This window comes from Lipophrys pholis, assembly GCF_963383615.2.
Source record: "Lipophrys pholis genome assembly, chromosome: 15".
Taxonomy (NCBI): Eukaryota; Metazoa; Chordata; class Actinopteri; order Blenniiformes; family Blenniidae; genus Lipophrys; species Lipophrys pholis.
The window spans coordinates 15,966,179-15,981,259 of NC_137642.1; the positions used below are offsets into that span (position 1 = coordinate 15,966,179).

General features: G+C 43.9%; 1 protein-coding gene across 2 annotated transcripts in view; it reads left to right on the plus strand.

Annotated features, from left to right (window-relative positions):
- mcu (mitochondrial calcium uniporter) overlaps nt 1-15,081 on the plus strand; it is a 60,923-nt gene that overhangs the window by 39,530 nt on the left and 6,312 nt on the right. For both annotated transcript variants that reach the window (XM_080481827.1, XM_080481828.1), the window contains one exon: nt 14,717-14,780. In XM_080481827.1, coding sequence (XP_080337953.1) covers nt 14,717-14,780 — 64 coding nt within the window. The remainder of the gene's footprint in view (nt 1-14,716; nt 14,781-15,081) is intronic.

Genomic DNA, 15,081 nt, shown 5'->3' on the forward strand with positions numbered 1-15,081 from the left:
GGAGGCGACGCAACAGCCAGATTTGGGTGCCCTTGCTAGAGCTCCTTCCCCAACATCCATGTGGGACTAAATACTGCAGTGAGGAACCGTGACAGTGGGGGGTTGAGCAGTGGAAGAGGCCCTTGAGAAATGGTGAATCAAATCACATTCAGGCAGGAAGGAATTGAGAGGGAAAGGCGGTACAATGAGCAGCATGATGAGGATTAAGATTGTGAACAGAAGCATGAGGGCATGGAGATATGGGGATGGTCTTTGTTTGAGCTTTAGGGAGGTTGTCTAGCTCACTTTGATTTTAGGTCATGATGTCATTTGGGAGAATGAAAGTGCAGAGATGTGAGCGGGGAGCTGAAGGCGAGATGAGAGGAAAGGGAAGATCATTTAACGTACTGCAGTCTGATCTGCCATTAACATCAGCTGACTTTATAAGACACTGTTCGGTATTGTTAGTCTTGTGTGGTCTCTTAGTCAGTGTGATGGGCTTGTCATGACTCCCAGGGCTGGTGGAGCACAGCCCCGTCACATCACATGCAGGCAGGATGGTGTGACACATGGGCCCGGAACCCCCCCGAGATCAGAAAAGCTCCGTCTGCTGATTCGACTGCTGTGCCGCTATTCCCCCGGCCTCGCAGGTGGGCAGTGTCGCAGAAGGTTGACAGAAACTGGCCCACTTTCTTCAAACTGTCCAAAGTCTTTATGAGAGCAAGCTGTTCCTCACACAGCCCCAATGGCACAGGGCCGGTGAATATTTGATGCTTGCTGTGAATGGCCCGAAGTGAAGCGTTTGTTGTTATTAACAATCTGTCAAATAGGACCCAGCAGAAAAAAACCCTCGACTCACTATCTTTCTAAGAATACGGCGTTTCCTCAAAATCATCCCACTGAACAACCATTCACCAATTATTTACTTTTGATGCCCTTTTCATTTGGCTCAGTTGAACCAAAGATGAGAGTGTCTGGATCAGAGCTTATCTGTGTATCCTCATAAAGCAGGATGTGATTTGCTCATAGAGATGGAGCCATATACCCCCCTCTGGTCTAAGTATACCCTTTTCGAAATCATTTTTTTTTACCTCAGGGGGGATCAAATGTAACTCCATTTCATAGCGAGTAAAACTACTTCACTAGCAGACGAGGCGCAAAAGTCAAATGTATTTCAAAGTCAGAATAAACTTGGGCTGCCAACTCTTACACACGAATAGTGAGTCACTTAATGAACTCGAAACTCGCACACTGCATATATTTTGATTTATGTTAGATATTTTTTGAGGAGATTACAGGATCCCCCCCCCCCCCCCCCCCTTAATAAAGCTCAACTGTTGGACTCGTTTCACTTTTGGTTGTGGCCTTAATCTGTTATTGAATCTCATATTCATTAATTTTTAAATTCGAATTAGTATCAAATTCTCTAATGATTTATTACTAAAAAATAACAAAGAACAGGGCATGCTGGGATATATACTTGGTATGGGGTGATCACCATGGCAGCTGGACTTGGATAATCACAGATTTAATCCACCTCATTTTATAGTTTTGAGGAATTATAAAGTGAAATCGTATCTTGCCTCATTGTGAGCAGGTCCCTGTTTCAAGTGGGATTGTTGGCTTCTCTGTGCTTCATGTTTGCATTTGAAGCTAATTGGTGACTCAGTTTCCAACGGGTTTGAGATTGAGATTGATTCTGTGTTTAATGTTGTCGGTAGACATCGCTGCTGTGTGATTTAAGCTGGTGGCCCCTTGATAATAGACATATGGCAGTGTACAGCCTCCTCATGCCCAGCAGAGGATCGGGTTTTGAACAGTGTCTGAGATACAAAAGAAACATGAAAAAAAAAAAACAACATATTTATTCTCTGAAGGTAACTTGGAAGGAAAATCAAAGTCATGACATGTCGCGGCCGAAAAAGCAAATGTCCACATGAAGTGAACTATTTTGAGAGTTGACTGTTGGACTCCAGCATCCCGTCAGTTCCTTGAAATGTGTCTGGTCCAGTCTGTGTCTGAATGGCGTTCATTAGTCCGGCTCCCTGGCGTGAGCGGATGCCTTATGTCCTTGTGGGCCACAGTGATGTAAAACTCGTTGACACAGCCAGGACAGCTGTGGTCAGTGCTCCGCTCAGTGGATTCAGCTCTACAGACCTGCCGCTGCTCTTGATGGACGATGCCCAGATGAAGATAGACGGCTAATACTGCAGAGTGATTGCGAAACACTCAGTTGCCCGCGACTGGACATTGATATTCCGGGCAGTGTTAGGAGTTTTTCTCAGCGGGTTTGATCTTTCCCAGTCCAAGACACGTTGAAGAGACAGAGGGGGCTGGAGGAGAGACGCTCACACCACAAGAGCGACGTCAAAATTCCTCAATAGGAGCGTTCCCAGGCTCCAGTCCATAAATAACAGATGCTGCTTCAGGAAGAATTCAGAGCTGTCTGTGAAATACTCCACGCTGCCCTGAGTGTCACCTTATGTGCTCTCGGAGAGCAGAGTCACAAGCATCCAAGTCAGCACTGCATCAAGGAGGTATTGATTAAAAATTGATAAAACATGCACCCTGTAAGCGGTTTCTGACCATTTATTGTAATAGGAATAACGAGTAACATTCAGGACAGGTTATTGCATCTACCTCACACCCTATTACAGTTCTGTTTGCACGAAGAGACCGTATTAATAGTTTTCACGATGAAAAGAGACACGTTATGTAATTTGCTCCTCTTTCATCTACCCTGTGAACGGCCAAGTGGGAGAGTTTTCCTCTCCTATTACAGGTCAACACGGTGGCCCGTCCTGTTCATCAAACATTACTGCAAATTTCCCAGAGAAGGGTAGAAGAAAAAAACAAAAAAAAACCTGTATCCTCATTAACCGGCTGACCACCTTAAAGTTTGAAGTTGAGATTTTAATTATTGATAAAGTCTTAATATTTTGTCTGATCGGACATTTAATTTGCCACCTAACTTGATGAGCTTAAGGCCTGATGGGTCACATTGTTGATTTGGTTTTATAAGCGAATATTGAAACGTTACATTGTGCACCTTAATGCCGTGTGAACCAGATTTTTTATACGGTGGTATAGTCAATAGATTTATAAAATACTGTGCGCAAAACAAGTTAATATTTTCCTACTTTGTGGATGCAGGGTCCCCAAAATTATATTTCTGTCTCATTTCCCTTCACTGGGAGATTGTGAGAAAATTGCATACCTGCGTACTTGGTGAGATTTCTACTTTTTGCAGTGATAATACTGTGCGGTGAGACTGACAGACACACGCTGATATTCCATTATCATAACAAAGTTGCTTATTGTAGTTTGGCCTGCCTGTCACTATTGTCAGCAGCCTGTGCTCCAGCAGCGGCTGTGTGTCACAGGTCCGGGAAGGTAACGCATTGTTTCTAAAAGTCTTCTTTTAGGAGTCGTCGTTTTGAAGACAGAGGTGTGATGCACATATTTTTAGATTCAGTCTGACAATTTCACTCCAAGGATATAAATGCCAGCTATCTGTTGTGAATAAACATTTATAAATCAGAAGCTCAGTAAGAGGATGCTCCTCGTAACTTCACTACATGTCTGAAACTTGTTTGTTTGCGCTTAAAAAAAACAAAAAAAAAACTACCCATCTCATGCTGTGTACGTCTACATAAAATAAATAGGAAAACCCAAGAATCCCATGTGAGTACATTAAGGTAACAATAGAAAGGCAAAACTGTTTGCACCAGTTTGGGTTTGGGGGATAGCAAGAAAGAAAAGGGAAGAAGAGCAAGCCAGAAACAAATTGACATCGGTGAGTGAACTTCTAATTCCACAGTCAGACATCCTGCGGCAAGGTACAGACGCACACCACAGGAGAGACATCAAGCTATTGATATATAATGACAACGTGTGACTGTATGGGGAGTGACGAAAGGAGAGAAAGTTGGTGCTTTAACACGGATCTCCCAGCAGTCTGATTAGATTAAAACAAACTCACATTATATCCCACAGCAGTACTTACTAAGTCTGCGCCCACCATTTATGGTTACTCTCTGAATTTGATCGGAGAAACTGATTAAAATGACTTCATTCAGAGTGGTGAGAAATGCCAGATGAACTGCAAGATGTTGGAAGTGTGTTGTGGTACGTTACGGGATGAGTACCAAGGTGCAAAGTTTTATATCTGGTTATGTGCCATAACATAACTTGGGGGTCCGATTATCAAATCAAGGCAAGAGATGACGTGTCAAGAAGAAAGTGGAGCAGCTCACTCCTCGAAGCATCACCGATGAGTTGTAAACTCGCAGTGACCCAGCACTGATGCATGTTCTCAACATGATATTTTTTATTCAATTTGGGTGCTTATTAAAGTCACCCTGAAGTTTAAATCTTGCAGGACTATATATCTGTGTATAGGACTACTAGCACAGCCTTGTTTGTTTAGTTCTTTTAAATTTTTGTGGATTTTTATTAATGATCAACAACTTTTGTGCTGATGGCCTTTTTGATGGGGCAAATAATTTATAGTTCAATCAATGTCTGCAAGCTGCCCAGTTGCTGAGTCAGCAAAGCAATCTCAACCCATCACAGTGCTCGCTGCCAACCATGCCTGCTGTCACCTTTTGATTCATCTGTACAGAGCACATTATTCTGGAGGGCTTCCGTTTGATCTGGATGTTCACTGATGAACGGATGGTTTTGGGCTGAAGGCTTTTCCCTGGAAAGTCTCGTCATGCAGGTCACAGTTATGGGAACTTGGACACTTCAGCATTCAGTGCAGGCTGGGCAGTTTTAGTCCAAACGATTTTTTTCCCCCCTGACACATCTCTTATGCAGGTGTCAGAGTGCAGCATCTACATCCCAACACTTTGATGCTTCTCCTGCAAGCTTTGTGCTGAGGCGTGGGTTTTCTCCTGGACACATTTTTGTATCAGAGGCTCTGCTCCTTTTGCAGGACTTGCTGGTCGGGTCACTCTCACCTTGCGTGATCTGCTCTACTTGTACCTGATTTATTTTTTTTTTGTTGAGTGGAATGATTTATTGCAAATCAAGTGCAGATTTTACCAGTCTCTCTGTACCCAGGCTCTTAAGTCTTTCATAGTCTGTTTCTTTAAAGGCCTCACAGGGATCTTCATATCGTGGCGCTATCACATGACACATTTGGGTTGAGGAGCAGAAAGAGAGAGTTTTAATCATAGGCTCCTTATCTGGATTCTCTCATTTTAATAGGATAGGCTTAAAGGTGTGATTTTTTTTTTTTTTAAAGAAAAAAAAGAGGTGTACTTACTTTAACAGGAATTTATTTGTCATCATGTGTCATCCCTTTGACTTTAAACAAGTGTAGCATATTATTATTAGCATAATTATAATTCACAACACTGTATGTTGCACAAAAGGAATGCATATTATGACAGAATAGACCAGTGTTTTGCACAACTTTTGATGGATTCCTGCTGCGTTTCCACTGGATGAAGCGGCTTCACAGCCAAACAGTGGTCACAGAGGAGCACTGCCATGCCTGAGCAGAAACAAATGGGAGGTGTGTTGCCTCTCAATTCAAAACAACTGTTTTTCTATAATTATTGAGTCCTGGAACAATGGCTAACGTTCATACAAAATGTAGCTCTGCTCTCTGAGGCGTCTTTGAAAAAAGGATAAATGCAATCTTGGGAAGTATAGCTGGGCGGCAGGGATTCCCATTTTCCTGGTGATGATGGGAAGAAGGGAAAAAAAAGAGAGGATAACAACGAGGTGAGCTGTGCTTATTCAGCAGTATTGATTAGTGTGTGGTACCTGCATCGAATGTTAAGGCGCTACAGACCTCCGCCTTTTCATGCTCCTGAGGATTAACCGACTCTATCGAGATCGCTGGTTACATCTGGGCTGGGATGTTTAATGTGGACAAAGTGCAGCTGGAATTCTTTGGACGCATGCCTTCAGATCTCAGTCTCAATTATTTTTTAAGAGCAGAAAAATACCAAAGGACGAACAAGCAATTAAAAGAGAGTAAGGAGAAATTTTAATCTTGTCTGCTTTAGTTTGAGATGGGCTGAATATTGCGTGACTAAAATAAACACCAGCATAGCAGCTAGTGCCATCTGGTGTATGTGCAGTCAGAGAGGGTCTTACTGTGCCTGCAGACTGACCACACGCACATATGCACACTATACTAAATACATGCATATCTACATACAGTCTACTCAAAGACTGGTTTTAGTTATTGCACTGCTCCAGTCTCAAAAGTGACCTAAGGTATACAGACGGTGCTGCTCAGCAGGGTTGAATCCTTCGAAGCACAATGACCAAGCATGCGCTGCCTGTCTTCCAAGCACAGGCGTGAAAGCCCCGCACTGCTGTTCAATAATGCATCAGGTTCCAGTGTGGTTGGGTCCCAGGGATGGGAGGGAGGGGGTGTGGGGGGGGGGTGGTGTGACAACAAAACCGGCCCATGTGTCGATAAAGGGACTCATTCACAGCTGAGATGGTATCCTAGGGATTATACAGGCCATGCGCTGGAATTAATTAACCAAAGCATCTCCACGTCCTGAAAGACAGTTTAATGAAATTTAATGAAATATTAAGGTGGAATAATTTACGTCCTGCTGTCATGGTTTGGGATTTTCCTCATGTTTGAAAATACCCTAATCACGAAAGGGGCTGCGCTCACTGCCCACTCTGCATTGCAGAGGAGGGATCGGATCCGTACGGGCTTCGGTGGGGCTCGCTGTGCTCCGTCACCGTTTCCCCTCTCAGCATGTGAGAGGAGATTACTTAATGCTGTGGCATTCACGAATGTGACTGCAGATTTCATATCTGTTAATGGTTTTCAGTAGACAGGAACAGAGTGGAGAGAAAAGGCAGCGTTTTCCTTCGTTACATAAGCTCGTCGGCGCTGAGGCGGAAAAAATTACTGTGATTACTGTCACACTGTTCTCAAATCCACTTTCTTCTGTAGCAATTGCTGAGTGGCCGCCTTATCTAGGTGTATATGTGTTGCTTTGTTGGCCTTTCCGAAGGAACGGAGAATGTGGGTGTGTGCATGTAGCAGCTTGTGAGTGCTTTTGAATGTGCCCAGCCGTGCTTTTCTACTTGTTTAACCCCACAGTGAGCAGATGTGGGCAGCGAGGAGCTGAGTGGCCAAGGCAGAATCGAGAAAGCGGAGGTCATCCGGCACATCAGTCGGAAAGAAAACTGATCACATCAGCCGTATTGCACCCACAATATGACCTTTACATGCCAGCTGTGTAATCTATGTATAAGACAGAGGCGGCATTTTCGTGTATTTTTTCCCGATAGTCTGAATTAGTATCGTTTAACGACTCTTCCGAGGTTCTGCAAGAAAAAGATATTTCACAAGTCAGCACTTCCGCAGAGTCCTTGTGCTAGCTTTTGCTGTATGTAAACAAAAAAACACGATACCTTATTTCATTCTGGAGAACTGTCATTTTGTACCCTCCAGTGACATTATGGCTAAACTCTCTGTTACCGCATTATGTAAATCAGCAAATCCAAAGTATCTGATTGCATCATTTCTATGCCGCCCCTTTTGTTTTTCAGTAGTAAAAATACTCAAATATAAAGCTTTCAATTAAAGCAGCAGCAGAGAAAGTGCTGATGTAATATAGGTGATATTTCATTATTTTGTTGAGAAAACAAAAGGATTTCGCTGGAAGTTTGAGCCTGAAACTGTTTTCAAACTATCACAGTCAGCAATTTGTTAATGTGTCATTAAAAAACAAAAACTAATGAAGGAAGAAATACAGGGAGACAAAAAAGAGCCTCATTTGTCTTTTCTTGCAGTCCACATGGGAATCCTCGGGAGGGAGCAAGGTGTCGGTGATTGATTGAAGTGATAGACTGCAAACTCTGTTCCAGTTAGATTACGGTTCCTCATTGTCTGAAAAAGCAGATGAATGGTCGGTGGTGGACGTGGGAACATATTCGCCTCTCCGTTATCCGTCGACTTCTCACGACATAGTTAGACATTTCGTCTTTTTCATCTTTACTTCAGCCGTTAAGGTTTTTCCAAACGGTTTCCTTATGGTGTATTTTGATTCTGTGACCCAGACCTTAACCGTGCGTTCCTCTGGAAGCTTTACCTGTCATGGCAGCATGATGGATCACCCCACCTCTCCTTGACCCCCGCCTTTCCCATCAAACCTCAGCCTCTCTGAAAAATCGATCTGAGCTCTTTGATAGTCGATCTCGGCTCATTTGATTGTAAATCCATCTCGACGTAACGAACAGTGAAAGGGAGCGCGCATACAGATTTTAGACGCTGCTGGTGTCCACACTGAAATATTCAATGAGGGTTTTGATGCATGTGCGCAGCGATGCCCAGAACAAGTGTGTCATACATGCTCGGTTAGCATTGGGCGAGGTGTAGATGAACATGTGAATCCATGAATGATTTCATGAATGACTGTGTCTGTGTTATCTGCTCTGTCGCCGTGACCCAGGACAGCACATTACCAAATAGATGGATGCAGTCATTGTGTAGATAAATGACAGCAGCTTCCACTCCTCCCAGAAGGGCACCGTGAAATGGGAATTATGTCAGCGACATTATTCCTCTGTGCCACACACACACACACACACACACACACACACACACACACACACACACACACACACACACACACACACACACACACACACACACACACACACACACACACACACACACACACACACACACACACACTGTGAGTGGCATTAAAAAGTGTTGAAGTGTTGTGAGGAATGAGAGGTTCCTACACTGCTGTGTCATTCCATGCTCAGATTTGGCCAAAACAACAAAGAGAAAAGAATCAGCAGTTGATACTGACCCACGGCCACGAGTACATCCCTGTGTCCTAAAAAAAAAAGAAGCTTTTTTCTGTGTGTGTGTAAGAAAAGACACTGCAGAGCGGCTAGACTCATTTAGAAATCGACTGAAATTGGGGCTAAAAATGGGTCCACAAATTGAGTCAGCTGAATATTATATGTCGACCTCAGTAGAGAATTGAGGGTTTGTTCCTACTGTGAGGGTTAAGTTCAGCCTGAATGAACTGTGATGTGATTACTCTGCGACTACAGTGTATTATGGTGTGAGCGCTGACATATGAACCCTTATTTACTCAAAGCAAGCAAAGAGAGACCCCTGGTCAAGCGAGGGTCCACCCCTTCAGAGCACTCTGTTTCATTGGGGTCCTAAACTGGTCAAATGGTGGAGATGAATGGAGCAAGCCACAGTATTGCAGATGTCCCATACTACACATGACCTGGGAATTTCTCTTTTCTTCTCTGACTTAGCTACACATGTTACCAGCATTGGAAGTGAAGTCAAAACATTTTGAGACATAATATATTGCAGACATTGGCTTTGATTTTCGTGTTGTCACTAATCCGGTTGATTGGATTGTAGAAATACTGACCAAGTATTTTGTTCCTGGTCTTTCAAAAAGTGTCAAAGCTTAATGCTGAACCCAGAAATCTCCCCGCAAAAAAGCAATTTACTCAGTTTCCTTATTCCTCTTAAGTCCTCTACTATTGCTCGACACCTCGTCCTAGTTTGAGCTCTATCTTGTGCCTCCCGCCATGTTCATAATCGCCCGGGTTTCAATCAGGGGTTTAAGTGTCATTCATTGCCTCGCATCCGACCGAGCATTCGTCTTCTGTACCTCTGCTTCCTCACTGTAGTAACACTGCCTGTTTTGATTTCTCTAATAAGCATGCTACCGGCCCACCATCTAACCCTCAACCTCTGGGGTCTGAACCCTTCGACCTGTTCACTGACAAAGGTGACCCTAGCAGGAGTAAAATACGCCGGTCGACATCACAGTATTGGAGCAATCCAATCACTGTAAGATGGTTGTAAATATCCCTCCTTATAGATTTTAACAATTCAACATTTTATTGAGTTGAATTTGTGGAACAATATCAAATTATAATGTCGACAGCGTTTATGCTATTTTCTGAAATGTGTTATCGTGCAACATTTCTCAAATAAAACATGAAAAGTGTTTTATTGTAAGGCTGTGTGGCATTCCTTGATGTATCATAAATGGCAGCTAAAGTTCAATATGTAAATTTGGGTTTGTTATATGAATCTGTTGACATTATAATGTGCATTTTGTTTTGTCTTTTTCAGTTTTCCTATAGATTTACCCCCTCGATGCACTGAAAAACTCCCCCATCGCTTAACTAATATGTCACTTCTAAACAGTGGAACAGTTGGATGTGACACGACTGTAGGCGTACGTCTTACACAATGACTTCCATCGACATGCAGTATGCAAAGACGGTGTCTGTGTATTTCGATAATATATTTTACATGACAAGATGTAATATGTTTTGTCACTTACAAAAATAACTTCTTTTTTTTTTTTTTGGTCTCATCTCGGACGAACAGACCCCACGGTTGTCTCCGTCTACCCTCAAAGCACGTGAATGAATCTGTGCGAGTGTGCCGGAGGAGGAGACTAATAAATCTTGCAAATTCTTCCGCATACATAATCTGGAGCAAAATGAGAACAAGAATATCATTCTGTTGCTGGGATTTAGTCCATCGGATTGAAACGCTCGCACACAGATGAGATATTGATGATGGGACGAGCTGCAGCAGTTTTAACCCACCGGCGATGGTTCCAGTGTAAATATGTGGTGGTACTTTCCTCTCCTGTGAAGTGGCATGTCTGTAAGGTTGTCAGTCGAACTGTATGAGGCAGGTCCTTCTTCACTGCAAATCAATATCACACCTCTTGAATGTGTTACGTAATGTGCGAGCAGGAAAAGATCCGATGCTTCGCTACAATAGCCTTATGTTTGTCTTTCTGGATAATCTGCTGGGTCGTGCCGTGCCGTGCAGGTTACCACTCTGGGATTGAGATTTAAATGGAGGAGTGTGCTCTTGGATTTTTTTTTTTGTTTGTTTTTAAATTGGAGGGAACAGTACACATGAACACATGGGGTTGGATGAGATGCAGTGGAAGTTGAGGCGCAGTGCAGATGAGAAGTGAAAGAAGATCAAAACCAGCACATCAGGATTCAGAGGGAGTTAGATGAGGATGGAGGGGCGGAGAGGTGGAGGGAGGGAGGGAGGGAGGGTGAAATCGAGGGGCAACCCCCCTTTCTAGACGAGGGATTCCTTTACTGCAGTGATCAGCAGCCCCCCTCCCCCCCACATGCTTTCCCTCTCACTCTCATCCCCCCCTCTCTCTCTTTCCTCTCTTTCTGCTTCAGTTTCCCTTCGTCCCCCCCTCCTCTCTCTTGTTTTCTTCACACCACCTCTGCCACACACACACGTACGCGCACTCCAGTCACGTTTCAGTGAAGAGGGATTGTCTGCTGCAGGGTACAGTATATGCAGCACATGGTTAGCAGCGCAGGCGCACTCATGACTCACACCGTTTTACTCCAGCCATCATTAATCTCTATCGCTCCCCTGCTGCTGCTCCATTTATCCTCCTTTTCTTTCTCCCGCTCTCCATCCCCTTCGCACCGCCATCCCTCCATCCTTCCCCTGGCTCATCTGTCCATCTCGTCGGCCGTCCTCAATGCCGGTTTCTTTGTTTCTCCCCCTCTCTTTTAGCCCTGTGACATTGATTCCAAGGTTGCTGTGCTATTGACTGCTGCTACTGCTGTTAAATATTTCAGGCAGCGTTTCAGTGGCCGTGTGCCGAGGGAAGGGGAGGAGCGGGGGCTTTGCTCAGTCGCTCTGCAACTACCGCTGACAAACAGGCTGGCGAGCAGACGGGTGGACACACACACACACCACCTGCAGAGGTGCACACACACACGTACAGTCACTCCACAGATGGATGTACGAGCCAGTACTACATTTGCATATGTTTTTGATGCTGCCCCGGAGTCAGGGTGCGTGGGCTGGTGACGGCGATGTTGCCGATATCTCGGTGAAATCTTCTTGGCCTCAAATAGCAGAAGTTAATGAATGAGCAAAGTAGTGCTGAGCAGCTCTCTGCAGACTGTGCAGTTATTCCAGAGCAGCCAAAAGCCTGATCTCAGCATGTCATCTGATCAGCAGCCTAATCACTGTTTGGGCTCTATGTGGTACCACAGGGAGGCAATTGGTATTCTGTTTTAGGACACACACACACACACTCACACACACACACACACACACACACACACACACACACACACACACACACACACACACACACACTAGAGGTTCTGCCCAACTGCTGCAATGGTGTTTAGTTTCACATAAAAATTCAAACTTCTTTAATTTGTTCTTTACCATTCTGCACATTTGGCAGTGTGAACATTAGTATAACAGAGAGTCGAGCGGCGCCACCCTCTGTGTACCCTGACCGAGCCTCTGAGAGGTGAAGATAGCACTGTGTTGCATTGCAGATGCCTGGTGAGAAAAACTGTCCCTTGTTATGTTGAAGCTGAGGTTCAGCTCAACACGCAGATAACAAACAGCATCAAGCAAGCTCGCATTTCATATCTGGATTAAGTTTCATTTTCAGGCATTTTATTTGTGGGCACTTAACAGGAAATAAAAGTCAGGCAACAGTCGCCTCAGTTTTAATAGTTGCAGTTTATTGTGCGGTGGTGATTTACAGTCACTGTTGGTTAACGTTCTTCCTCTCAGCATCAGCACCTCTCGTCCATGCAGTGAGTGGTTCAACCTGTTTGACTGAAAGAATCGTCCCTCTGGATCAGACAGCTGAGGAGACTTACTGACAGTCACGCCACCTGATGGATATTAAATTGGCACGAGTCGACTGACGGCTCGAGCTGATGTTGGGAACACTGGTATTCCAATTGCAAAGCTTCTCAGCCTGACTCTAAAACTGTTTATATGTCATGGACATGTCATGACATAGGTTTGATGAATAAAATCCTGAAATAAAGAATACATTAAGGAAATTCGCAGGTCTGCTAAAACCAGTCGTGCCTGTATCGCAGTGATTCAAGCACAGGCCCGAACGTTCAGACCAATGGAGCTTGACCAACGCTATCAGTGAGGTTTTCACTGCATCATGCTTGTGTGTACAATGTAATGGTTCGAGGAGAACTGTTACTAAACTGTAATCTATCTAAATAAGAAATGCTTTCTAACGTGAAAGGATTTTTTATGTAAATATTGTCGTTTTAACCCAATAGCAATTTTTTTTTTTTTTAAGTTAAATGGTACGAACAATACACAAAGTTATATCATTCCAACATATACATGAAAATTAATCATTAAAAAAAACTCATGCTCTTTGTAGACTACCTGACAGTTCTTTAGAAGAAATGATATATCTATGATGGTCAAAACGTCAAATCAAAGGATTTTTGTGGCCAGTTTTGACAAACTCTTGGTTTTTGGCTTTGGTGCTTGTGCTATTCTAGCGGCTATAACCATGCATCACAGTTAGTTCAACTCTATCTGAAGATGCAATGATTCATGCAGGCTGTTGTTGATTTCCTCCACTTGTCTTCTGCAAAGTTGACTTATCAATGCGACTGTACATTTCTTTTAAATATCTCATGTATTTTAATCTAACATTAGATATATATATATTGCTCATAAAGACTGTAATATTTGAAACATCTTGTTATTGGTGTGTGAAAACTGGACCCAACACGCTGGTGTAATTGGTAGACTGGTTGTCTATAAATCCTGTATAAAGCTGAGCCTACCAGCATTATGAATCTTCCGCTTACATTGACAGGATATACACATCAGCTCAAATGCACTTTGATACTTTTGAGATATTTTGTCATTCAAGAACAGCCAGTATGGGGCTGTGAGAGCTCCCGAATCTCGGTAAAGCCTCGGTAAAGGTCAGAAGTAGGGTCATGTCTTAAAATCTGATCACACCGCTGTTTTGCACAGACTGAAAGTATCTGACTGAGCTCGGCTGGAGACACCATGTCACGCAGCATCGATGTCTGGCAGGGTAAAAAGATTTCTTGCTCCTCCTAGTCATGAAGTGTGTGGAAAGCGGAACCTTTTTCAACGTCGGGAGGCACAATTTATTTGTGCATGCGCACACAGCTGAAACTTTAATCAGAAAAATAGCGTTTGCCCCTGCCGGCACTTTCGCATGCTTCATTTCCGATGTCTCATCTTCAGCCTCATTCGCTGTTTTTAATAGTGAGAAGATCTGACAGCCCGTCATCTGCCTCAGACTCATTGGAAAACATGATGAGCTCTATAATTTGAAACATGTGCAGCTCATACTGGCACTCCCTCTCGGCTGTCTACCTCAAAGAGAGGAAAAAAAAAAGACGAGGGTTTCCCCCAAACTGCTCCCGCATTCACATTCCTCTCATCACTCCCTGCAGTTGTGTCACAAGTGGAGAATTTATACTAAACCCCAGTGTTGTGATTCAGGCTGCATTTTTCCGTCTCCCACTGTGGTGTTTTCCGTCAAGTGGAGCTTTGTGTGCCTCGATCCATTCTGTATTTAAATGAAGTGTGTGTGTGTATGTCTGTGTGTGTTTGTACGTGTCGTCACTTTGTAGAGTATTTTGTTTGCGACGGGGACGCTGCAGTTTCAGATCTGCTAATCCTGACTTCTTGGGAGTGGCTCCGACTGCATGTGGGAGCAATTTTACAAACTGAATCAGTGGAAGCCATTTTGTAACGTAATACGAAGCCTAGAGTATTGGGGAGGAAGGGTTAAGGTCGTTTCAGGTCGTCATGTGCCACACAGATATCTCTGATTACATAAAGAATGAGACCTGACTGAAGCTCATGCTGTGCAACAGCAGAATAACCAGTTGTGTCATTTTGTTGTCCTGTCTGTAGGTTTGGAAGGGCGCCCCCTCATGGCATGGCCAGAGACTGTTGTGTACCTCTGCTGCTTCGGAGGGTAAGTCTTCTTCACCTTACATGATACTACAACATACTATACACACCAGAGCTGCACCGGGAAGGTCCCCCATTTTAGAAAACAACACCCTGAAACCCGATTCTGTGTCCAATCTGATACAAATGACATGAGCACCAGAGAGAAATTCTGCATGGAGGGGCTAATTTGGAGTTAACAGCCAGTAGTCATTAATATGGAATCTGTCTCGGGGTAGCATCTGTTAGTCCGTGTGCTGAGAGTGTGAGTGGAGGGCGGCTGGGGGGGTGCAAGGTAGGAGAGGTGGAGACGAGGAGGCAGCGGC